The sequence below is a fragment of the Mastacembelus armatus genome, chromosome 12 (assembly GCF_900324485.2).
Source record: "Mastacembelus armatus chromosome 12, fMasArm1.2, whole genome shotgun sequence".
NCBI classification, from domain to species: Eukaryota; Metazoa; Chordata; class Actinopteri; order Synbranchiformes; family Mastacembelidae; genus Mastacembelus; species Mastacembelus armatus.
In genome coordinates this window covers 20,863,139-20,888,729 of record NC_046644.1, presented here as the reverse complement: position 1 = coordinate 20,888,729, position 25,591 = coordinate 20,863,139, and the positions used below count along the sequence as shown (strand labels likewise).

At 41.5% G+C, this 25,591-nt stretch overlaps 3 protein-coding genes across 7 annotated transcripts; all 3 read right to left on the bottom strand.

The window, feature by feature from the left end:
• Positions 1–1,511: 1,511 nt before the first annotated feature.
• Positions 1,512–3,508, bottom strand: atp6v1g1 (ATPase H+ transporting V1 subunit G1). The gene is made up of 3 exons (XM_026297498.2): positions 3,298–3,508; positions 2,585–2,685; positions 1,512–2,291 (listed from the first exon to the last, which is right to left on the bottom strand). The coding sequence occupies exons 1-3, from the start codon at positions 3,377–3,379 to the stop codon at positions 2,118–2,120; spliced, it is 357 nt and encodes a 118-aa protein (XP_026153283.1). The 5' UTR covers positions 3,380–3,508; the 3' UTR covers positions 1,512–2,117.
• Positions 3,509–4,368: 860 nt separating this feature from the next.
• man2a1 (mannosidase, alpha, class 2A, member 1) lies at positions 4,369–15,274 on the bottom strand. 5 transcript variants are annotated; one of them, XM_026297523.1, is made up of 25 exons: positions 14,973–15,274; positions 14,513–14,675; positions 14,209–14,361; positions 13,781–13,999; positions 12,973–13,117; positions 12,804–12,891; positions 12,110–12,193; positions 11,578–11,705; positions 11,314–11,487; positions 11,026–11,212; positions 10,436–10,613; positions 10,137–10,327; positions 9,741–9,938; positions 9,084–9,198; positions 8,850–8,917; positions 8,572–8,740; positions 8,257–8,493; positions 7,712–7,840; positions 7,503–7,617; positions 7,185–7,318; positions 6,951–7,092; positions 6,537–6,670; positions 6,140–6,334; positions 5,875–5,985; positions 4,369–5,635 (listed from the first exon to the last, which is right to left on the bottom strand). In XM_026297523.1, the coding sequence occupies exons 3-25, from the start codon at positions 14,347–14,349 to the stop codon at positions 5,465–5,467; spliced, it is 3,453 nt and encodes a 1,150-aa protein (XP_026153308.1). In that variant the 5' UTR covers positions 14,350–14,361; positions 14,513–14,675; positions 14,973–15,274; the 3' UTR covers positions 4,369–5,464. The 5 variants fall into 5 exon arrangements, with proteins under 5 accessions (XP_026153308.1, XP_026153311.1, XP_026153310.1 ...); XM_026297526.1 differs by having other exon boundaries at positions 15,051–15,274; XM_026297525.1 differs by lacking the exon at positions 14,973–15,274 and adding an exon at positions 14,769–14,784.
• Positions 15,275–17,189: 1,915 nt separating this feature from the next.
• LOC113124169 (uncharacterized) lies at positions 17,190–21,043 on the bottom strand. The gene is made up of 3 exons (XM_026296653.2): positions 21,011–21,043; positions 20,045–20,109; positions 17,190–19,210 (listed from the first exon to the last, which is right to left on the bottom strand). Exons 2-3 carry the CDS (start codon positions 20,050–20,052, stop codon positions 17,596–17,598), a joined length of 1,623 nt encoding a protein of 540 aa, XP_026152438.1. The 5' UTR covers positions 20,053–20,109; positions 21,011–21,043; the 3' UTR covers positions 17,190–17,595.
• Positions 21,044–25,591: the final 4,548 nt, after the last annotated feature.

Here is a 25,591-nt window from a genome sequence, read left to right as displayed (position 1 = left end):
ATATAGCCAGTGTTTTCGGGCAGATGTGATTTGTCACCTTAGGTGAGCTCACGCTTGAGTTTGGACCTGGAGTTCAAACCTTAAAAAACTGAAATGTTTTGAGCAGATCCTTGATCCAAAATGTGGAGGATTTTAAAAAGCATTTAAAAGGAAACCATATCCTGCTTTCAAGTTCTATTGCTCTATGAAATGCATTTTTTTTGTCCATTTTATTGACTTAAATTAATGGGAGGATAAATATTTTCCAGCCAAAGTGGATATTATATTTATTTTCAGGTTATAGTTCTCATTACTGGAAACTATATCTTCAACAAACTGTCTAGACATATTTCACAATATACACCTGAGCTGCTTGTTTCTTTCTTTTTTTCCAGGAACTCTCACATATCATTTTACCTTCCAGGAAATCAGTAAAAATTAAAAATAGTTGAAACAAAAGACGATTCATGGAAAGAAGAGAAATAATGTTCTGATTCTCAAATTTAGGTTCTATTGTTTCTTTGCTGTCATTTTGTAATCAGTATCTCTCTTTGTTACTGAGATATGAAACTTGTTTATTGTGTGAGTCCTCTTTGTCAGACCAGGGTTAATTTTGGACCAGATTAGTTTAGTTATTTTGGATTTTACTGATCCACAGCTGCAGTTGTGATCCCACAGATGCTGCAGATCAGAAAATAAAACTTTACATTAAGACATTGAAACTACGTCACTCAGTCCACAGTATGTGAGGGTACAGGACTGTGGCTGACATGGAAGCCAGAAGTACAGGGGCCCCACAGGGAACAGTCTCTGCACCATTCCTCTTCAGCCTGTGTGCTACAGACTTCTTGTATTACTGTTACTTTGTGAGGACAGTGTTTGTTATTGTTTGGATGTGTTGATTTTATATAAAAGCCTTACCAGGGGTGGGGGCTGCAGACTAGCTTTATGCTATATCCTCTATGTACATAGCGTTGGTTGTGTACGTGCAACGTTTAATGTCTTGTCCCCGAAAACTAAACGAACAAAATATAGAGCTCACTGAACTGTTCCCCACAAAAGTTCTCCGAGATCGTTGGCCTCTTCTAAAACAACGATGAGAGTGAGTAAAGAGGATTGATCCAAGACTTTTGAGTGGTCTGCTTGGGCAACAGCATCTCGATTGTGGACAGGAAGAGACTAGACAATTCAGCCACTCAGAAGCTGGGAGGTAGCAATTCACTCTGCCTTCCCCCACATCTGAGACAGTATATTCCAGCTTCTAATTAGCTGAAATGGACAGGGCAGAGATAGGAGAACAAACAAGGGAGTGTTAATCAAGCGCCAGAGTTGGTTACCCTTGGCCTAGGACATCGGGTACCATGAGAATCCCTTTGACATCTTACACAGACACAGCTGGTGTCTACAGGAAGGTGTTAGCGCAGGTGCTGTGATAGCAACACTAATATTTCATCCTGTGCTACTGTTTCATCTGCTGACCATTAGCTGATTTCTACAAACTCACAACCAATCACAGAGCAGTATCACACAGCTTCAGCCAATCAACATTTATTTCAATATTTTCTTCACAAACATTAACAGTCAGATGGTCACACACAGGAAGCAACACACAACTGTGGAATTTTACAAACACTTCACAATAAAAGGGTTGTCATGCCCTTCAGCCAATCAGGTTAAGGAGCAGCATCAAGTTCTGGCTCCTGATTGGAGAAGAGTTCGGAGAAACAGCCAATCCACTCGTCATATCTGATTTCATTTAGTTTCATCTTCCTTTTAACTGACACCTGATCGGCTGACTTTCTCAATGGAAGGAACAACAACAGCAAAGGGAAAAACCCCAGGAAACAAAACACAAATATTTAATTCAGATATATATAAATATTTCATTAAGATCAGCACAGCAACACAGACATTTATTTATCGTCTCATCCTTTGGTGCAGGAAAACAGGAAGAAATGAACTTTGCACCTTCAAAATAAAAGTCTGAAAATTTGCCAACATCTTGAGTTGAAACAATAATTCACTACACTATGAAGGTTTCGGTTGACGAAGCTGAAGTTGCTGATGTCATGTCTCTTCTATTTGCCCCGCCCCCTGTGGTCTTGACACCGCCCTCATGTGACCCATGCCCCGCCCCTTCACCCAGCTACGCGGTAGTTGGTGTGAAACTCCGGCTGGATGTCACAGACACGTCGCAGCAGCTCGCCCAGAACCGCCTCCCGGTTGCCACGGTAACTGGCCTGGATACGCCCCATCCGGTCAGCCGTGTCACGGTCCACCTCCACTGCACTGTTACCATGGGAACCGAGAGCCTGGGGGGAGGGACAGAAGACATTTTACAAATTTAAGATGAGAAATAATATAGAAAAGTCAGGAATATGTAAAAAAAAAAAAAAAAAAAACTAATGCAGATTATTTACATTTAGCCGTAAAAAACGATCAAATTAGGAATAACATAAATTATTATCAATAATTGGTAAAGTTTGGTCTAATCTATTACAAATAAAAGCGTAAGGGGGGTGAACTCAAACACCCACAGTGAAACGAACCAGTGAGAAAATTGTGAAAATCAAAGTTTAAAAGAGGAAGTGAAGTGAAAACGTACAGCAGCCTCTTTGGTTTTAAACTCTTTCTCCCTCTGCAGCCGATACTGCTCGATCTCGGCCTGAGCTTCTTCCTTCGCCTGCTTCAGACGGCGGTTCTTACCTGCAGAGATAGTTCATGTTAATCACCTGTCCTTGCTGTGACTATCACGTGATGGGATCACCTGACTCATACCAGCTATGGCTGACAATTACAGATAGGCCTTAGAAAAGGTTATAACACATGTTTACACAAAGTTTTCAAAGAATTCACACACATTTTCTACTACAGTTACAGTCAACATTTGCATTTTACTTCACTACTTTAACATTTACTGAAAAACCACCGCCCATTCAAATGTCGACCACTTTGTGATGGACTGTTTCTTTGCAAGCAGACCGACGTGTTGTCGTGTAACCTGTCACGACTTTCAGTTCAAGGTGAAAACACGCTTTCGGCAGGACCTGGACCTGGACCTGGACCTGAGGTCTACGGCCCGTGCAGGACTCCTGTCTCTGCTTTGAGTCTGAGTTTAACTCAGAAGAAGAAATACCGACATTTTTCGACCCGTCGCTTTGTCCGAGTTTCCGCCTCCTCCTGCATCTTGTTGTTCTTTGATTTTCATCCATTAACGTGTTTCTAACAACTAGTTTCTCATGGACACCGGGATTCCCCGTTACCGTCTGAACCAGCTCACGACCCGACGCGGGCCCGCAGGCCGTCGGTCCTACTCACGTTTGCGGGCCTCGGCCACCTTCTCGGCCGCTCTCTTCTCGGCCTGCAGCAGCTGCTGGATCCCCTGAGACTGGCTCGCCATGGCGGCTCAGAAAGGCTGCGGACAGCGGCGACGAAACAGAGCAAAACCGGAGAAATTCACCAAACAAGGTCGATGGACGACTCGACTGTTCTTCTGGTGACTGCAGTCAGCTGATCTGACGTCACATAGACCGATCACGTGACTTTGTCGTGGGGCGGGCGTAGACGTCTTTGTATGGTTGTGTGGACACGTTTTACTCTGATAATACCGTTCTTACGAGGACATTTTGGCCAGTCCTCACACCCACTAATTATTTTTGGACTTGGTTTTAGACTTAGGGAATGTCCTCACAATTATAGTGAGACATGACTGTGTAACAGCATTTGTGATGTGACAGTGTGGATGGACAGTTATATTATTGTTATTATTATTATGGTAGTCATTTCTCACCAGGCACTGACGTTTTATTCAACAAACACATCAGGTCCCAATTATGAACCAAAGCAGAGTATGGTTCCACCTCGACTGGAGGGAAACTCCAGATCTGACATATTTAGAGGCTGAGTCGTGACTTCTAGTTTTTAGGTCGAAAAGGAAAAAAGGTTTTTCGACCTAAAAACTAGAGGTCCAGTTTCAATGACTCAACCTCTAGATAATTTGACCTGGACGACTGAGAATCTCCACAGACATACTCCAAACCTGACAGGTTCTGACATTGAGGTGTATGTGTGTCTACGTCTGTGTTTGCTACCTGACCTCCACAGCAGCACCTGTGCAGGTTCCTCCCAGTCACCTTCCTCCAGGAGTCACCATCTGCCCAGATGAGCATTAGACCCAGATGTTGCATTTCCAGGACCCGAGCCAATTCCCACAGAGGCCGGACCCACTGAACTGCTGCTCAGGCTGAGCTCAGATCAGCAGTTATGTAGTACATGGATGGAAGGTTTGAATTAGCTTTCAGAGATGCGTCCCATGAAAGATGGAAGGAATTATTTAACCAAACCAGCAACTGCAAAACATAAACTGAAACTGCTTTTGAAGCAACTTTGTCAAATAGAAGGAAAATTAAATATTTTATTTTTGCAATAAAACCATCTTCTACATATATTTAGCAGAAATACACGTTAACAGAAAATATCATTTCTAAATTTAAAAAAATACCCAGATTTAAAAATTTACCACAATTTCCCTGAACTTTCTCATCACAGCAAAATTACAAAAAAAAATCTAATATGTACATTTTACAAACATTCCTGAACAAAGTTTAACACAAAATTACATAAACATACAAATTAAAAATGATCAACAGATTAAGATAAAATCAATCCAGCCACAATTTACCCACAATTCCACATTCATATATAAAACAGAAAAAGACGACATTGAAAACAAAAACATCACAGCAGCAACAGGTTTTCAAACTGCGGTCGCCATGGAAACGCTCATTTACAAACTGAACAATGAGCTAACAATTCAACTGGTCCCTTTTTGTTGCCATAGCAACCCCTTCCTCAAAAGACATAAATTTCAGTGTAGTCATTGTGTTTTTGCATTAACCTTTGACCTGGCCTGTTTTTACCCATTGTTTGTGTTTTACTGAAAGATTGTCAGTTTGTCATTGAAAAACTAAACCAGAAGGAATTCACTTTGAAAAAAATGCTCAAAATGTCTATCAATTATGAAAATATTTCATTTATGATAAATTGACTGATTGCTGCACTTGTATGTAAATGTCATTTTGTTGACCGTTTTCAAAATGAAATGAAAAATGATCCGATTTTATTTTTCAGTGATACTTTCATCCTTGCTGTATTCATTTTTTTTCCCAGCATTAAAGCTCAGCTCCAAGTCCATTTTTTCATTTTCATCTTTAAGATGAATTATTTACTGATAATATTTCAGAGCTTAGTTTATCAGCTTATTCGATTTTTCTTTTAAATGTTAACTGCCCCTGTTTCGTTCTCATCGTCTTTATTTTTCAAGTTTTGTTTTTTTGTCTTTAATGTTTTGTCTTTTTCCCACCCATATGGTTTATTGCCATTGAGTTTTCTGATTGGTTACTTCGTGTCCTGTGCAACATTTTTGCAGCTGCTACAATTTCTGGCAAAAGTGACAAAATTCTAATGTTAAGTTTGTTCTTATTTTTCAGTCTATCTCCACACGAAAAGCACTAATTTCCATTGGCCGCAGACGCGTGATGCGTGGTGACCGATGATGCCAAAGGGATTCTGGCTCGTCGTCATCCCGTAGCAGAGTGAGACCCGAACGCCGAACTGAGCGAAACTGAAGAGGGGAGAAAAGGTCGTCCAGATTCACCTGGAAACACACAGAAAGCCAACAGGAAATAAAGTCAGAGTGAACATTTTAAAAGTAAGAATTTTACATCCTTTTTTTAAAATACTAACATTAAAATGAAAAATAATAAAATTTAATAGAAATAAAGTAAATTTTTTTTTCATTTTTAAAAATGTAAAAAATGCAGTATATAGTTAAAAACCCAAAAATAATTAAATAGTGTCTAAATGAAATGAAAAAAAAAGCTGTGTTGTGTGGACCTCCTCGTGTGTGCTCCATGTGCATGATGGTGCAGGCTCAGGGGCGGAGCTACAGTCAAAGCCCTTCCTGTGGAGTAGGAGAGCCACTTCCTGGGAGGGACTTTCAGTTTCCTGTATAACATAATTTTTATATATTTTTTTTACATTCACTTTACTACAACTCCAAAGATGCAACAAAACTTATCCAATCACTAAGCCTGCTATTCTGAGACACTGCTAACAACTTAAGTCAAGAACTCAAGAATGTTCCAGGTGTTGCTCTCACCTGTGAGTCCTCAAGTGTCCTCAGGTTCAGTAGGTGAATATCGCATGGCAGTGACGAGCTCAGCGGCAGGAAGGGCTGGAGCTTTGGCACCTGGCTGTTGCTTGGGGTGACCATCGTAATTGGCGGGTGGGAAATGAAGAGCGAGGTCAGGTGAGCAACCAGTGACAAGTGTTCAACGGAAGCTCCTCCCACTTTCTGCAAAAAAAAAAATTAATTAATTTTAAAAAATACCAGAAAGAACAAAATGAGTAACTAGTCAAAAATGAGAGGATACAAAGAAGAAAGATGGAAAATTTAAGACAAAAAACATAATAAAAACCACACGTGGAGGTTTAACACTTCAGAAATGTTTGCAGACAGCCTCGCCCCCAAGCTCCCCAAACTGCCCTCCCCTCACCTGGGCCCCACTCCTCCTGTCCTCCAGCAGTAGGTGGTAGAGACTTCTTGTCAGCTTGTTGTCGGTGACACCCTGACCGAGGCCACGGTTATCATCCTGCTGCAGCCGCCGGTCCAACACCACCTCTAGCTCACCTGGAAGGGTCAGAGGTCAACACATTGACAAGATCAACTGGCAACCAGGAAGTACAATGGTGTTTTACAGTGCATTTACTGTTTGTGTGAAGGTGTTTCGCTGCAGTTTATTGTATTAACAGAGTTTCACACATGAAAAAGTACAAAGTATAATTATTGTTATAAACAGAAAAACATCAACCTGTAAAATGAATCAATGAAATATTCAAATCTGTAGACTTGATATAAAACTCACTGAAGTAAAACATGGACTAGGTAAGTGCAGGTAGACTATACTCACCTGGCCTGAGTGCAGCGGCAGCTTGGCTCTGCGCTGACAGAAGTGACAGACGGGATGACGAGTCCTGAAGGAAGGATGCTGAGGTCATCGGGTAAAAGTTCGCCTGCAGGGGTAGCTTCGGCAGGGTCCGCCGCTGCTGCATCTGCACCCAATCAACAGTCAATAATTAGTCGTCAATAACCACTATCAGACAGGTGGGAGGAGCAGCTGTACATGTGATGAAACAATAAGAACCTGGAATCCATTAAGGTCAGTATAGAAGCGGTTGCCATTGGCGACGTCGGTAACAAACCGCATTACCAGCTCACGGTTGACCTCTGATCTGATGTCTACTGTGTTGGAAATCTCCAGAGATTTCCCAACATACCCTGGGACACAGAAACAGACTTTAATTGTGAAATTGTGTGTTAATTAGTCAAATGAAAATTAATTAGAATGACATTTCAAGAAAATAAAATACAAAATAGAAATCAGACATATACGCCCCAAGTTTGTCTGCATTGACTTTTATGTTTAACTGTAAAAGAGAAATAATTAATCTGAGCTTGATACCGTCCAGGTGATACAGTCGGACCGTGTGTGTGAAGTGTTGGAAACACGAAGTAATGTCAGAGAAGACTGGACCTCTGGAGACCCGGACCAGGGGGGGTTCTGAGAACGAGTAGGGCTGTGGGGGAGGACAACATTCACAATGAACCAAAGAAGAATCAGAGAAAAACAGAGACCCTTATTCCTGGTCTAGAGTCTGGTCCCAGCCTTACCTGGGCCCCCTCTTCCCCAGGCAGGAACAGGTAGGCGCCGCTTTTGTCTTGGTTCATTCCAGTTCTGGTTCCATACCATAGGAACTGAACTTGGACCTGGCGGACCAACCCAGACTGCAGACGGAGCTTCTGAATTAGACAATAAAAGTTTTAATAAAATTGTAATAAAACTCATATTCCAAGTAATAATAAATGGTTATAATAACAATGAATATGTTATATCTGTAAATTACAATTCAAACATAAAACCTAAAATGTTATTTTATTTTTTATATTTTTTTTGGCTGATAACCAAAAATATTGCACATTATCAATTTATAAATTATTGATCTGCATAATGTCACATTTAAATCTCTCACATCCATTTTATTAGTTAGTTTTATTGTCTTTATGATCACCATGGTTCCTGAAAGAACATTTTGTTTCACTGTGCACTAAAATGTAGCTGTCGACTGTTTTCTTGTCATTTATATTTTGTATTTGTTTTTTCATATTTCACAGTGAAATATGGTCCCTGGAGAGACTTTTAATTTGAAGTGTCTGACCTGAAGCAGACCAGTTTCCGGGGAACTCCATATGTGAACATGTTTGTTGCTAAGAGACAAGGGGGCGCTGGCCTCAGGCCCTTTAAGGTGTGACACATCGAACTGTTCTGCATGGATTGTAAGAGGGTTGCCATGATGACGAAAGGTGTACCGAGCCCGGTGGGTGGAGCCAACTGATGCTTTGGTCACATGATACACGACTAGCGACAGAGGAGGAAGTTGAGCCACAAAGGAGAGCTACAGGGATGAAACATGAAGGAAAAGCTGTGAAGTTTTCAAGATGCTAAATAAACTGATTATTGATCTGTTCCCTGCCTGGAAAGCTTCTGTGGATGCTCTGCTCGGCTCCACCCAGACTGCAGATATCTGTGCAGCCAGTGTGTGACCAGTTTCAGCATCAACGACATGAGCGTCTGGAGAGTCGACGACTATGTTGATGACTGATGAACGGAGCTGCTCCGTCGGGTTAAAAATGATCAGTGACCTAAAACAGGAATAAAACTTTGTGACAGGCACAATAAACAAAAATGCATGCAGTGTAAAATAACCAATTTCAACTCCACCTCTTCAGTATTTAAGCCCTGCCCTCTTACCTGGGCTCGTGACTGAGTGTGAGAGGTGTCTTCTGAGGCAGTGCATCGTGAGCCGAGAACACATCATCCTGAAAACATATTACATTTAAAAAGTCCTTAATTATTGTTTCCTACTGTCTAAATCTTTTTCATAATTTTAATCTTACTAAATTGTTTTTATTGACTATTTGAAACATATTTAATGAGTAAAATAATTTTATTCACAACTGTAAAAACGATGGAATCAAATTTCACCATTTGCAGGAAGGGTTTCGATTGGTCATGGTGGTACTGGGTTTTGTCCACTAGGAGCAGCCAGTGGGCAGAGCTCTGCAACACGTGACGCAGGCTGAGAATAGCGTGAAACAACCTGTAAAATAACATTTGTTTTAGCTCAAAGACTGAAGGGTTCTCTCGTTTCTCCTTTTATTTCCTTTGTTTACAATTACAGCTGTTTCATTAATTTTTTATTACTATAATTTTCACATTTAAATATTGACTTTACACAAGAAACAAGATGAAACCACCCATTTACAGTAAAAATCTGGAAACAAAAAACTCCCACTATATCCACTACAAAAGTATGATGACAATGATGTCTATTCAATGAGAGTGATGGGAAATTAATGTTAAACGTTGATGCTAAATGAATGGATATGATGGAAGGCTAATGCTAAACGCTAAGTGCCCGCACTAAAAGTGGTACCTGCGACTGTTGCCGGTGACAACGCCGTCCTTCGATAGAGAGCATGGAAACAATACAAAAAACATGCTAATGCTAAAGATTAAGCAGTTCAAAATGTGACACTTATGCTGAGTTAAGCTAACACGCAGTTTTTAGCATGTGTTCCCAACTTCTAGCTGATCATGGTAATGTTCTTACATTACAACATGCTAACAGGAAGTAGTCACCTGGTACCGTAGTCAACCATCACGGGGTCGCGGGCGGTGCCAGTGACGGCGTCATGGTGCTGGAACAGCGCCAGGCTCCGCCTCCCCGCTACCAGACCCCTGAAGTGTTCAGGTGCAGGATAATCCGGAACCAGGCGACTGTCGCCACGGAAACGTCGCATTTCAGCCAGTGTCAGGCTGAAGAGGATTTCTGTCGCTCTGTGGGAGATAAAACAGTTCATGGAAACTTAAAAATAAAATTTAAGGGATCGTAAATTTTAAAATATGTAAGATCCAAATAGAAAATTTACATTAAAATACACTGCATGAATACTTCAACACAAAACTATATAAACAAATGAAAATAAGCCAATTATTGATTAATTCTTAATGTACCTGAAACACATTTAACAGTACCTGAGCGTTGCCTCCAGTGCTCTGTCGAGCCGTTTGTAAAATGGTCTGGAGGTGAAGTATCCGCTCCAGTAATGGTCATCCCGGTCGGCATACGTGAAGAAGTCGCCACGAAGTGTCGGCAGATTCATTCCTGTTGCCTTCTGATGCCGATGAAGAGCCTCAAAGTAATCTGACAGAGTCCCAAAGCGAGCCTGAAAGCACAGAAGAACAACGTACAGGTAAGTCCTTGTTTAAACGCTCTCTGGACACCACTGTTTCCCACCTTCATGCCTGCCCCCACACCAGTGTCTGGTGCTCACCTTGATGTGGAGCTCTGGATGCTGGTTGAAATAGTCGAACAGTTTCTGGTAGTTACTGAATTGAGCGTCCCACTCACTCGACTCGACGTATCGAAAGTCGTCTCCGAGAGGAACGAGAAGAACCGGAGAACGAAAGAGACGAGACTTCTGGCGGTACTGATCCAACAGGAGGAGGGCTCTAAGAAGATCAGTATCAGTATTGATCAATCAAAATGTCGCATCTAGACAGAACTGATCATATAAAAAGATAAAAAAACAACAACACTGAAACAGGAAGGTGAAAAATGAACAGGAAGGTGGTTTCTAAGCTGTCAAATAATATAATTTATTGATGGTGGTACAACAACCTGAAGCAGTTTAAAGTTTATAACCTCTCAACGAAAGATCCTAAAAGTTTAAAATGAAAAAAATGAAATAATGAGAGTGAAAATTAAAAAAGAACCATAATTACATTAAAATTATTTAAATTCTTCAGAATAAACTACACAATTTACTTGTTTCAGTTGGAATTAACAATCATCAAAAGACAAGTATTAAAATTTAAAGGTTAAGCTACTGTGAGTTTTATATTTGGCCCCGCCCCTGGTTACCTCTCCTTGATGTTCTGCTCTGTGATTGGCTGTGGCGGTATCCTCCATGGACAGAAGACCCGCCTTCCTGGCAGCCGATGAAAGTCGAATTGACAGCAGACTGCCGGATTCGGACCACACGTGTGCGGTACATCGTAGCTGTAGAATGGCATCATGTGACATGTAATGTCGTTGTGAGGGGAGGAGTCTGACATTGGAAGTGGGCGGAGTAAAGAAGTGTGTTATTTAATATTCCTTTAAATTTCCTTTTCCCTGAATTCAGTCTCATTGTTTCTCACCCTCACTCACCCCAGCTCTGTCGCCATAGAAACTCCAGTGTTTGTTGCTGGGAGAAGTGTTTCTTCACAGCGTAGTGGATGCGTTGGATGACCATGTTGCTAAGCCCCGCCCCTTTTAACAGGTAGGTCATAGAAGGGGAGTGGCCAAATGGATCCACTGCCCAGCCACTGCGCGGCTTTACCCCTGTTCACAGCAATAAAGTGTATGTGTCAGTATATGTTTTGAAAACACATAAATACGCACACGCAGATTTTACACGTAAAAGACACGAACCCAGGTGTTTCTGCAGCCACTGGTGTCCCTCAATCAGCTGATCCAGCATAGCAAAGTAATGAGAGTTGGCTTCGTCCGCCATCACCCATCCACCCGTCACCAGCTCCAACTGCCCCGCCTCCACCAGGCTGGCCAATCACAGGACAGGAAACAGTACAAACAAAAGAGATATTTACTTTAAAAAAAACATGAGAATATTAATGTGACATCAAAAAAGTAATGTAAAATAGAAAATAAGTATCAGAAAAATAACCACCAACAATAGTTAAAAAATATTTACACCATTAAATCCAATAGCAAAAAGCATAAAGGAAAATAAAAAAACATGAGAGGGGAGAACAGTTTTCAGATGTGAAATAAAATGCACAGGGGTAAACTTATCTTTTGAAAACCAAATGTCCACTTTAATTTGTTCTTACAGGTTTGATTCATGAACCCATTTTTTTATTTGTTCAGAAGTTCCATGTTTTGTGCATCAAATCTCTAGAAATCTGCACAGAAACAGAAACGAGATAAGAAAATACAAATTTACCGTTTGACCATTTCTCTCTTCTGCTTGTCGATCTCATTCCACCATTTGGAGAAATAACTGATTTCTGCCCAGATCATCTTCCTCCTGATCAGCAGGAAACCTCCAGTCAGTTCATGTCAGGAAATCATTTACACCAGTGTACTTGCTTTCTTTAAACTGAGAAAACCTGACCGTGTTCTTTAGCATAGAATGAAAACAGAAACAAAACAAAAACCTTGAGCGAAAACGAGTGTCAGCCACGTTAAATGTGTGAGATGTAGAAGCTGAGTCAACTGGACTCTTCTTGTTGGGTCGAAACTTCTCACCACTCATCCAAGCAGCTTCTTAGGTCTGACGAAGACTCAGCGTCAAGATAACTTCACCTGGACACTGAAGTTCTCAGACGTAATCAGTGAGACTAAACTAATGTCACATTTTTAAAATCTTTTTAAATCTGGACAAGTTTCAGTTTTTCAATGATTGTTGCTCATGCAGATTTTTTCCGCTCCGTGATGACGACAGGCGATATGTGCAGAGGACTGAGACGTTAAAACAACCACATGGATTCTGATCTGACCGTTCTGACGAAGTTCGCACACTCACACATCGGATAGGAATCGGATCTAAGACCACATATGCGGGTGGACCAGATCTAGTCTGAGGGTCTGTTCACTGGACATGGGAGGGCAAGTGGTGATGGACAGTGTGACATTACCTGTGGTCCTCGCTCAGCTTGAGCAGCATGTTGTTCAGGATGTGTTTGGTCTGATCCTGGTAGTAACTGTCGAACGTCTTCACCCAGCCTGAAACATACACACGTTTCCCTCAGCCAAGAGAACTCATCACTTCCTCTTATGAACTTTGGGTGTGTTGCAGGTTCTGACCTGGGTCATTGTGTGAATGAGGAACCAGGAAGAGCTCCAGTGGCTGTTTGTCCCACTCGTTGCCATGGTAATGAATCTCAAAGCCCTGTTTCCAGGCACCTCCGTCAGGGTTATCAAAGGGCAGGAGGTCATAAACATCCAGCAGCTGTAAGACAAACACACAAACACATACACATGTATGAAGCACTTTCTTTCTTCCTTCATGAACTTACATGACAATGACACAAAAAGTTCTTTAATTAATTACTGTCGTCTACCCCAGAGTCATGTTTTTAAAAACATCTTTTATTTCCCATTTTCTATGTTTTTATTATAGAGGTTTTTCAAAAACAACACAAAGTGGTAAATAATTTAAAAAAATAACATCAACAATCAACATTAAAGCAGCTTGTGTTCCCTGATATTCCTGATATCTGTAACATGCAAAATGTTTTAAAAATATTGTTTTTGAGGAGGTTCTGTAAAATCACATAAAACACTGGCTCAGAGCTGGCACGCAGACAATGGGTGACACCCGAGACCGGCTCCAGAGGAAACACCAGGATCTAGTCCAGTTCAGAAAGATTATTTCAAACATCAAACAGACAACCCAAATATCCTCATATATTTTCACCTACATTTATTGGTTTAATTAACAATCACTCTTACTTCACTTTTCTACAAAAACATATTTTTACAAAGATTACAAACCTAAACTTTCGATATTTAGACAAAAATCCCACTTCTAGTATTTTCTTAAATTACCTTCCTGAAGATCCAATAATACAGAAATAATACTGACAAACAGCTGTTAGCGTGCTCAGCTTACCTGCACTCCATCAGTTCCATCTTTTATATCTTCAGCCAATCGGCAGCCAGGCAGCCCATGGGCGGAGTCAAGGCTCACATTTGTCCCTCCCCCTCTCCTCCCTGTTTCCCATGATGCTTTGTTGTGGAGCACAGAGTCACGCAGCATCGCAACCAGCTGGTTGTTGTCTTTAAGAAGATGCTCCAACCTGTCGATCTTGTGCTGGAGTTGAGAGAGGTCCTACAGCCAGACAGGATTCGCCTTAATAACTATTGTTTTATAGTTGTCTCATTATTTTTAGAATAACAATAATAATTAAATATTAATGAAAGTGTTTAATTTAAAAAAATATATTTTACATTTTTGTGACCTTTCAGTGACTTACTAAGAAAAGATCAGGAACAAGAATCAGTCCTACATGTTTCCTACATTTTTGTTGTTTGACTCACTTCATCCACCTGTATGGCAGGTGTGTCCCAACTATGCCGAGGCTCCGCCCCCTGCATCAGTTCCAGCATGCGGTACAGTGACATGACTGCCACGCAGAAGATTGCACCCACCAGCACCGCTAGCACCCGGCTCCTCTTCATCACTGACCAAGACTAGAGAGAAAAACAACTTGGGTCACCTGATCAGTCAATTAACCTGGAACCAGGTGTGGATCAATAAAACACTGATCGTCAAAGACAAAATTAAAAATAGTCTGCAGGCAAGATGGCAGATTCTGGCCACCAGGATTCAGGAGCCACCAACTTTTTCCAGAAGTAGGGTTCGGGTTAGCCCAACGCCAACCCTAAACCTGTCAAGGTAACAACTTCCTGCCACGGTCAGCAGGGCTCCATATTGTCTGCAGCCAGGTGCCCTTTAAGCCTGAGGATTCACAGGTAAAGTGTCCTGCCTGGAACAGGTATTCTATCTGCATAAATTGAAAAGAGGATTATTTTAAGAATCCTGCAGGATCCTCTATTTTATAGGTAAAACTGAGTAATATATTAAACATTTAACTCACACAAACATGAAAACTGACACATTTGACCGGAAATAACCTGATTCCGACATTTCTACAGAAAGAAACTTCAGATGAACTGACACACCTTGAAGCTCATGTGTTTCAATGAACGTTCAAAGGAGGTTATAAAGTAAAGTCCTCTGCATGAATATATTTGGTGTATAAAAAGAGAAAATAGAAAATATTTGCAATAGTTTTTCCTACCAGATGGCGTAAATATCAGTCGTGTAGGTCGAACCGCTGTTGAGATAAAATTAATTAAACTTTATTTTGTTAAATTACTTTCATAACTGAGTTCCAGGACTTCCGCGTTGAGTGGGTCTCACGCTCCGCTGTGGCTCGTGCTGTTTCACCTGTCCTCTAACGCACCTGTGTCTCTTCACTTTTCCGCGAAAACTGACAAAAACAAAAACGTTTCATCAAAGTTAAATAAAGTTTGTTTGTAGCAGCGCGAGCCCAGGCTACTGCTGCGCCTGCGCGCTGCTGTTTGTTGTCCTTCCGGTTTGGTCCAGCTGACTCAGCGCTGCAGATATCCAACTTCCGGTTACAGTCACGTGTTTTGTTTTCGCTTTATTCGCATTATGGAGCCAGGACAGTGACAGTTGAACTTTGGGAAATAGTTAAAATCTCAGGTTTGTGTTTTTTTCAGTTTGTACTAGTGTCATTGTGGATATCTAAACCATATTCACAGACAGTAGTGTGGTTCTTTTACATCAGGGGTTGCCAACTCCAGTCCTCAAGGCCCACTGTCCTGCTTCTTTTCCAACTATCCAACTATTCTTGCAGGTTCTGATTGGCTGAACACACCTGATCCAGGTAATCAGTAGTTGGTAGGACAGGGATAGTTGGAAAACAAGCAGGACAGTGGCCCTCCAGAACTGGACTTGGAGACTCCTGCCTTACATGATTAAGCGGATCCCCATGGACGACTCTGGCTGCCTAACATAGCTGTAGACCAGCATGGATTCAGCTGCAGCTCCCAAACACCAAGTCTGTCTCTGTCCTGCTTAATAATGCTATACTGGTTTGGTCAGAGGTCCGCTGGACCACGTCCACAGCAGCAGCCATGTCATGAGCAGCAGAATCGACGAGCACCGACCCTGAGCATCAACTCTGGTGCTCTGGAGCTGCAGCTCATTGATAAGGCCTTGTGCAGCAGCCACACTGGCCCCTGGACTGAAGCAAAAAGTCACCACAGGACTTAACGATCAACCACCTGTTAGCTAACTGGCTACCTAGCTAAGGCCTAGCGTTAAGATAAATGCTAACTTCAGCACCTGCTCCAGCAGACCTCTGCCAAACCAGGAGAACATCATTAAGCTAAGCTGGTTAGTTAAAAACCACTGACTGGGAGCTCCAGCTGAGCTCATGAAGCCATTTACCGCAGGTTTTGGGTCATGAGAGCCGTCGGCCTGGACAGCTGTGTGGAGCCAGATGTTCTCTCTATGTAGTGATCATGCTCTTCTTAGCCCCGCCCCTAGAGCCCTGCCCTCCACGCCAAAACTGTGACAGAAACCTGAGGCTGAAAAAAAAAGCCTGTGGCATTGAAAACACTGACATCACCAAAACCTGAGAAGCCTTTAATTATTGTCAGTGTTAGTGCTTGTGTCAGTGGCAAAGGTTTTCTTTTCAGTTCTGATTTTGTTTTCAGTTCAAAGGTCACTGTCCTGGTTCCATAAAGCTGCACTTCGCCTGGAGCTTTTGACTGTTTCAATGACTTCAAGAAATTCAGTTTTTCCTGCCCCTGATTTATGTCTGGAAGCAGGACTTTCTTATAACTGTAAGACCAAATGTGGAGAAAACTGATTCAGCAGTGACGTTAATCTGCACAATAAAGTTTCTCATGCTAATTAAAAGAAACTTAAAAAGCAAACCTTGACTTCATAACTACTCTGTCACTTCATTAAACCCTCAGCTGATTCAGGTTCCAGTCTACAGGTCTTTGTCTTTTTCCACAGAAGTTTGTGTAATTCTGCCCACACACCAAAAAATACAACACCGTCCCTTGTACATAGTGATGTTAATGATTAATAATAAATAATGAATGAATAATTTTATTGCAGACCTTCAGTCCAGACGAGGAAAAACAAACACACTGAAAGAGTATCTGCAAATAAAAAGATACCAGATTATATTGGCCAGAGCCAAAATAATCAACGATTTCAGATCTATCCAGATGACAAATACATTTATACATGAGTTTTCTCAGTTTGTGAGGTCACAAACTGCTCTTAAGCATCATTACACTGCTTTCTAAACGATCGCCCACAGATGTGTCTAAAACACTTTGGAGGGATATATTCTACAGGATCAGGACACGTACTAAACCTGTGAGTAAGAAAGTTTGCTTTTGTTTACGTCTTGCAGCACTGCCTGTAAATATTATCAGTAATAAAACGTCCAAGACATTTTACTTTATTACAAACTTTAAGATCTTTACCTGCCAATTTTAAAACTGTGAAATTCAGTGTCAGATCCTCTTTGGTGCGAGAGATCAACACCACACTCTTGTTTTATTTAATGTCATTTTCAGCTCAGACTGAAAACAGCTACATGGTCTGCATACGTAGGATGGTTCACTCGTTTGTCACCAATCATGCATCCAGTGTTACAAGTGTTCTTGGACAAACTGTCAATATAGAGATTAAAAAGAACAGATGACAAAATACAACATTGCCAAACTCCATTACTTGCACTAAAGGGGGAGGCTTTGTTATCCAGGTTACGCAGGATAATTGCTAACAACATAGAAAACAAGGGCTATGTGGTTAAAACTGTCCAAAAATGTGCTGTGGCTTTGGTTTAGTAACACAATGCTAATAATGTTCTACACAACTGTCTGATCACGCGCTTCATTTCTTAGTTGTTTGCCAAACATGTGCCGCAATCCTGCTCTGGTTCCTTCATCCACTCTCCTTTCCATCTCCTCCAGGTTCCAGACCTTCTCTGTGTCTCCTTTCTCCTTCATCCTCTGGATCAGGAAGTCCAAGTGGACATAAGTGGACACTGAATCCACATTCAGAGCGATCTGCTCCAGACTGACAACATGTTGGTAGGCCTCTTCAAGCAGCTGGTTCTTCTCTGTTTTCAGTGTTTCCATTATCTCTTCAAGAGTTTCCAACAGGCTCAGGTTCTTCTCACTTTCAGCTTTATTCTTTTCATACTTTGCTTTCACATCCTCTAAGGTTTTCACAACTTTCCTGGTCTTGGTCACATAGATCCACTTTTCTTTAACATGAGCTGACACAGGACACTTCCCACTACATGAAGTACAGCGACCTTTTTTCATGACCTCACAGTGTCCAGGAATCCAGGCCATTGTGCATCCAGGATAGTGACAGTTCTCCTCACAGACAGAACAGGTGAGAGCTGCTTCATAAAACACCAACCCCCACATCCCACCATCAATAGGCTCTTTATCTTTGTAGGGCTCATCCACTTCTACTGTGAACTTCTTGTTCTTCTTCATCTTTTCTTCATGTTTCTTCAGAGCTTCCTGAGTCTGTTTGATTTCTGTCTGTTTGAGTTCGATCAACTTGATTCTGTCCTGCAGGTTTTGGATACAGGCTGTCAGTCTGATGCGATTGTTCAGAACATTCACAGTTTTATCCAGTTTTTGAGGTGACGTTTTTTCCACAAAGTCAGTGAACTGACTCATTCCTGTCATTGTTGTTTTATCAGCAGTTTTCAGGTAGCTTTCTTCTTCGTCTGTTCTCTCTTCATGCTGACAGTTATCAAACAGAAAGTGAACAGGCTGATTCTTCTCATTTCTGACACAATTAATTTTTGCAGTTTCAAGAGCTTGAAGAGCATTTTGAGGTGTTCTTCCATCAGAGTGTGTGATCAGAGCTACGATCTTGTTCTCCAGGTCTTTTCCAAACAGAGACGTCACTGAGTTGAAGACGTACATCAGTCGGTCACTCACTCGATTATCAGTGGCCTTCATCACCAGACCCACTGCATTTAGTTCATGAACTCCGTCCTCTGAGCGGAACAAGTCCAATAACCTTTGTTTGACTCTCTCATCATGTTCGATCCCTCTGGTGTTATTGAATCCAGGAGTATCGATGATGGTCAGAGAGTACGGCAGAGTTTCACCTTCAAAACCAAAGATCTCGTACACGATCACATCTGATGTCTGACTTTCTGACTGACATCTGTTTTCTCTCTCCACGATCTCAAACCAGATGTTGTGGTCAAACTTCACTCCAATGGTGTAACTGAACAAACTGTTGATCAGAGTAGATTTTCCTGCTCCTGTTTCACCAACAAGTAAGATGGTTTTGTTTGTCTTCTTCTGATTTTTCTCACCAACAGTTTTTCTGGTCAGAGTTCCAAACTTCTGTTCCTGTGGTCTCAGCTGGTAGACAGCTGGAGAACCTGAACGCAGCAGAGAACTTTGGGAGATGAGGTTCTTGTATTTGGATGAGCTGTTACTGATCCTGGAAATAAAAAGGTAAGAACTGATCAATAAACATGCAGAATTTCAGTTCAGGATATTTGTATTGTATACACTACATTAAATAAAATCTAAGAAAATAAACAGTGAATATGTTCTTATTGTTTGTTGGGACAAAAATCTTTTGGTAATTCTGATTGAACCCAGCTGTGGGGTCCTGTATCAGACATGACAGGTATAAAGGTGATAGATGGTGGACACTGTTTTGGTTTACTGCAGTTCCTGCACCCGTTCGGCAAGGGCGGGTTTTATCAGATAATAGCCTGCCAGAGGGGAGACGACAGAGACGAGAGTTTCATTTTTGCAGGGGCTTTCGAAAGGGTGGACAGCAAATAGGAAGACCTGTGGTAGACTCAAACCCGACACCAACAGCAGTAACCACGTGTCCCCCAGGGCGGAAACCGTTGTCACTGTCTAGTGATCATGGGCGGCGCTATTAGGATGTCTCATAGGTCGCATTGCACCAGACGGTATTTGAATAACGTTGTTCCTGATGGCAGCTTTTTGACTGTGTGGAGCTCAGCAGGGCTGGAGGGCCAGGTCTTATTCACAAGGACCAGCAGTCGCCACTGGCTGAGCTTTTTAAGCTCCAGGACATGGCCTGAGACAAGATCGTTGTCAGATATGTGGCTGTATATATGAAGCTTAGAGGAAGGTTTTTTGCTGCTTTTGATGATGTTCAATATTATACAAATATTGTTTTAAACACTAATTATTTTACTGTTTTATCATCACGATGTTTGCATGAAACACATAACTCACACAACCTAATGCAGCAGTGTGATGAGCATTTTGAGTCTTTACTGTGCTTACTCACGTTGCCATGCTGATGCCCGACACAGGGAGCTCCACGCTGAGGTGTCGGTGCAGTCTGATCTCCGCCTGACGTAGTGAAGAAATGAAAGAATTTAAAACAGACTGAAACAACAGTAGAGATGTTAAAAACCATCAACGACCAGACGTCCTTTCAGTCCCTGCTCGTGTTTTTTCATTATTGTCCATTAGGCTTGGACTTACTTTTTAGAAAAGGAGACTTAAACCTGTCTGAAGGCGTCTCTGACGGCTGAGTAATGAAAGTGCTCTGACTGATACTGTAGGTAATGAGTAACCCAGCGGCTCTGCTCGATCTTGACAGTGCACAAAAATCCCTCATTCCCATCTGACTCCACCTAAAATGAAAATCTGCAGCTGATACTGTCCTTCCTTCAGATTTGTGCCCGTGGATCCTACACCCTGACATACTGGACACACGTTAAAGTTGGCTCAGTTTCTGTTAGTTTGGATTTCATGTTTGTCCCTCACTCTGTGTCCTGTGCTGCTGCCAACAGGTCTGTTGAAGGCTCAGGGTGGAGTTTCCTTCTATCTCACTATTTTCTATTACTGACAGATTGACTACTTTTCCACTGCTGCCATTTTAACCAGTCAGGTAAACCAGAGAATGAGTTGTCCCACATGAGAGATCACCAATCAAAGACAAATCAGACATTACAAAAGTCATAATCAGTGATTAGATTAATGTACATTTTTACTTGAATCAAAACATTTGAAATGTTCAGAAATATAAAATACAAACTACTTTCATGCTGAGGAACAGTCTTAGGCATATTGAGAGGAACAGTATCAATCCTGCTTTAAAAATAACATTTCAACATAAACTTTGGGCAAAGTAGAAGTTCGACTATCAATCAGGGGACAATTTCCTTTTAAATCTTTATCTCAAGTCTAAAATCCTGATCTTGAATTTTGAAAGTATTTCATGGCTGCTCTTTCAAAGTGAACTTACCTGTGGATTCTGGGAGCTCTGTACTGCTGAGGCAGAAACAGTTCAAAGGTTTTATAGTCCCTCAGCAGGAAGGTCGACTGCGGTCACATGATTTCACAGAAACAGGTAGACAGGAAGAGTTCATTTAGAATTTAAAGACATTCATTTGAAAAATCATTCTGACAATTTTGCAGCTTCCACAAAAACTGATTAAGCATTAAAGCTGATGTTAAATGCAACAAAAACCAGTTCCCTGATGCTCTAAACTGACTTCTGACAAGGATCATCCACCACAGCCCACCTCTCCACCAGTGACCCGTTTAGGGCTGTGTAGGCTTCACCCTCATGTAGACTCTTATGTTGAGTAAAAAGATGGTCTACTTTGACCACCGGTGACAGTCACATGACCTGCCACAGCTGCCCATATTTGGTCCACCTCACTATGACGTTTATTGATAAATAAGCCTATACCTTAACCTTAGTCATTTCCTGATGATGTTAGACAAGCCTCATGTATGTATGAATTGTGCTATATAAATAAACTTGCCTTGCCTCTACATATTAAGTTTCTACCAGATGTCTGACATGTGGTATTTGATAACCTGTGAAGTTATTAGTACCTTACAGTTTACAGAAGCAATGAACTTCATCTTTTTCCTGGCACAGGTGTAGAAATTGTGTCATTCCACCGACAGAGGTCAAGATTCTCTGCTGCAGGGTGAAACCACAGGTATCATAACTAAATGTCAAAGTATTTACAGTAATTTTATTTATTTTCCAGGAACTTCACCGTCAAAAATAAAGTTATAAAAACAAAGCTAATTCAGCTAGCGTTAGCTCCGTCGCTGTGGGCAGGGCCTTGGGGAAACACAGTGAGGGACCAGACTGTTTTAATGATTCTCACTGCGACGTAAAAACAGGCCCAAATGAGAAACAAACTGTTCTGAACAACACTGGGGATCAAAATACAATTTTGCTCAGGTTGGGAAAAAATAGTTGCTGGAGGTTATTCATGAAATCTGGAATCAATGATTTAAGTCTCATGAAAGTGATGAGTTATTTTTTAGTTGGCATTAGACCACTGTTGGAAGAAACTATCCAAGACAACAGAAACAGGACTTGTAGCACAAATGCAGAGTCTTTTTCCTGTGATATGTTTGAAAATTCAGAACATCTCATTTCAGACCAAACAGAAAGAATGGAAGTTTGGACAGTCTGCAGACTGAGCTGTCGTTCCATCGTTTGAAGCCGAGCGTCTTGTTCTTTCCTTCCACAGCCTCATTATCCTGACTCCCTTTGTTCATTGGACCAGCCAGACCCAGTCCTGCTTCCTGCAGGGCTGGATGGTCCAAATAATGGACCCCAGTCCTTATACACACACAGTTTGTTTGAAGGACTCAGCCAAAGCTGGGACACCTGGAGGAAACTGTTTGCCTCCATTTCCAAGGCTTCATTTCCTTCTCCTGCTGCAGGAAAGATGGAAGGAAGCATCACTGCATCTCTGACATTTCACTTTCTGACACTTTGGACCAGTTCAGCTTCAGCCCTGGACCTGAGCTGAAACATGGAGGTGATCCAAACTTTGACTGGGGGTGTAGATCAAGAACAGCCATACAGTTTGTACTCATGAAATCCAAATTGGACAATTCAAAGAGATAAAATGTAAAAATACTGTACGTTCCCTTTTTTTTTTTTTTTACTAGGGGCAATTAAGGAGCAACAGGTTATTTTCTGTCAAGTGCAAAATCATCCAGGACAAGTTCAATGAGAAAAGTCCAAAAGATAAGACGCTGTAAATGTGTTGTCAGTATTTATGGTGGAGCAATGAAGGGAAGTCAAAGTAAAGCTTGCAGAGTCGTACACCACCTATTTAATTCGGTTCAAAATACTTCATGGGCAGAGAGTCAGGGTCCTGAGAATAATGTTCATACTAGTACTGCAGCTAAATCAGTGACATTCATGACCTGAACATGAAACATTAAGCTGAGCTGCTGCTGAAATGCCTGTTTGCTGTTTGGCTGCAGAAACGCTGCTGCTCTTGTTGGGTTTAACTGTGCTCAGTTCATTCTCTATCTTGGCATAACACCCCACATTGCCACTTTGCCAGTGACTTTGCCATCACCCACGCTGAGCCGGTCCTGTCAGAAAAGGCAGTTTCCCCTTCCCACTGTTGGGACTTGTTGGTGTTTTCTCTGTAATGCTTCAAGGTTTTGACCTTAGGCACCATGAGATAATGTTTTATTGCGATTTGGCACTAGACAAGGAAAACAAAACTAAAGATTGGATTGAACTGAACTACCTACATGGAACAGCATCGTTATCATTATTATTGTTTCAGTGAGTGTGCAAGTATAAAGTATAAAAATGGAACTGCACACTGTAAATTTACAAAAAAATTTGAATCTTATTCACAACAACCAATGAAAAATAAATGCAGAAAACAAATTTGCCTGTGTGGGTAATTATGCTGCTCGTCAGCTGTTCCTGTGATTATGGAACACATAAAAAGAACGACAGTCAAGTGCCAGGTATTTTGGATTTTCTAGCAGCCACTGATCAGACATGACAGAGAGCGATGCTGTGGGATTTAATAGCTCAGATCATAGCGTTTACACCGATTTCTGACATGACCATCGAGAAACGACACTGACGGCATTTGCAGAAAAGAACTTTGTTTACATGGTTCATGCAGGTTTGTCTTTCATTTTAAAAAACTGACAAAAGTCATGTCTGTCTAAGACGGTTTATGTGAAATCACATGACCACAGAGCGCCGGCCTTTCTGCTGATATAAATCCTGTGAACTTTGACTGCTCTCCGCTCTTTGAATCTCAGAGCTTCCTGAAGCCAACAGCACAGGTAAGACAACAAAATACTTTCAACATGAAAATCGACTTAATTATTCACTGAATAATGATGAGGTCTGTGATGTCCAGGCTATATGACAGAACACAGGTGAAATTAAATCACAGTGAAGTCCTGAAGTGAAGAATACTGTTCTGCATTTTATCTCAAACAGTATATATTAACATTAAAATGATTCAAATATGACAGATCCACTCATTGTTTGTGAACAAAGATATATGTGATTGAGTGGACAGTATTTTAGAGTTTGTGAGTATTTAAAAGTTAAATGTCCTTAATTTGTTAGTACAGTTTGCTGTGAGCATTTTGTAAGATATTTAAAATATTATGATTCATGTGAAAATGTGCATTATGGCTTTTCTTATGTGACGTCTGACTCTATAATCAAAATGCATAAATCATCTAATGAGCAGTGACAGTTAAACAAAATCAGAACTGAAAAGAAAACCTTTGCCACTGACACAAGCACTAACACTGACAATAATTAAAGGCTTCTCAGGTTTTGGTGATGTCAGTGTTTTCAGTGCCACAGGCTTTTTTTTTCAGCCTCAGGTTTCTGTCACAGTTTTGGCGTGGAGAGCAGGGCTCTAAGGGGCGGGGCTAAGAAGAGCATGATCACTACATATTCAGCAGCATCTGCACAGCGGAGAGAGAACATCTGGCTCCACACAGCTGTCCAGGCCGACGGCTCTCATGACCCAAAACCTGCGGTAAATGGCTTCATGAGCTCAGCTGGAGCTCCCAGTCCACAGGGGAGTCCGTCTCTGTCCTGTTGTGTTTCTCTACACAGAACTGAGCTGGTCTGAATAGTTTTTAACTAACCAGCTTAGCTTAATGATGTTCTCCTGGTTTGGCAGAGGTCTGCTGGAGCAGGTGCTGAAGTTAGCATTTATCTTAACGCTAGGCCTTAGCTAGGTAGCTAGTTAGCTAACAGGTGGTTGCTTCAGTCCAGGGGCCAGTGTGGCTGCTGCACAAGGCCTCATCAATGAGCTGCAGCTCCAGAGCACCAGAGTTGATGCTCAGGGTCGGTGCTCGTCGATCCTGCTGCTCATGTGGCTGCTGCTGTGGACGTGGTCCAGCGGACCTCTGACCAAACCAGTATAGCATTATTAAGCAGGACAGAGACAGACTTGGTTTTTGGGAGCTGCAGCTGAATCCATGCTGGTCTACAGCTATGTTAGGCAGCCAGAGTCGTATAAAGGAACCACACTATTGCCTGTGAAAACAGCTTAAATATCCATTATGACATTTCTCCGGGTGATGTGTATCTTCACTAGTCAGAGTGGTAATTAAAGATTTCCACAGTGACACTTTTCCTAGTAGAAACTGTATTTGTTTACAACATAGTAGTTAGACAGTGAGGGATGAGCTGTGCTGTTTGATCCTTCATATGCAAATTATATGCAAAACATCTAGTAACCATGTCCCTTAGCCCCGCCCCTCAGAGCCCTCCATGCCCAAACAATGACAGAAAACCGAAGCTGTTGGTTCTGATTTTGTTTTCAGTGCCTAAATATAGTTTTCAGTGCTAAGATTTCACGGTCACTGTTCTGGCTCCATTGTCTAACAGGTGTCTTCGTCTGTTTGTGGGTTTTTGCTGCACAAATGATTCCTAGTCAGATTCACTTTACTCCAAATGCAAAACATTCAACACCAGAGACTGCACCTGTTCATAAACACCCACTGCGTGGTTGTTTTTCTAACCACCATGTGTCCTCACTTCTTTTAGCCCTGGTCT

Coding starts and splice junctions, on each gene's coding strand:
- atp6v1g1 (XM_026297498.2), bottom strand. CDS start 3,379: ATGGCGAGCCAGTCTCAGGGGATCCAGCAGCTGCTGCAGGCCGAGAAG. Junction 2,686..3,297: donor GGTGGCCGAGGCCCGCAAAC/GTGAGTAGGACC, acceptor CTATCTCTGCAG/GTAAGAACCGCCGTCTGAAG. Junction 2,292..2,584: donor TTAAAACCAAAGAGGCTGCT/GTACGTTTTCAC, acceptor CCCTCCCCCCAG/GCTCTCGGTTCCCATGGTAA.
- man2a1 (XM_026297522.1), bottom strand. Junction 10,328..10,435: donor ATCCAGAGCTCCACATCAAG/GTGAGCACCAGA, acceptor CTGTGCTTTCAG/GCTCGCTTTGGGACTCTGTC. Junction 8,918..9,083: donor CGAAACCCTTCCTGCAAATG/GTGAAATTTGAT, acceptor ATATGTTTTCAG/GATGATGTGTTCTCGGCTCA.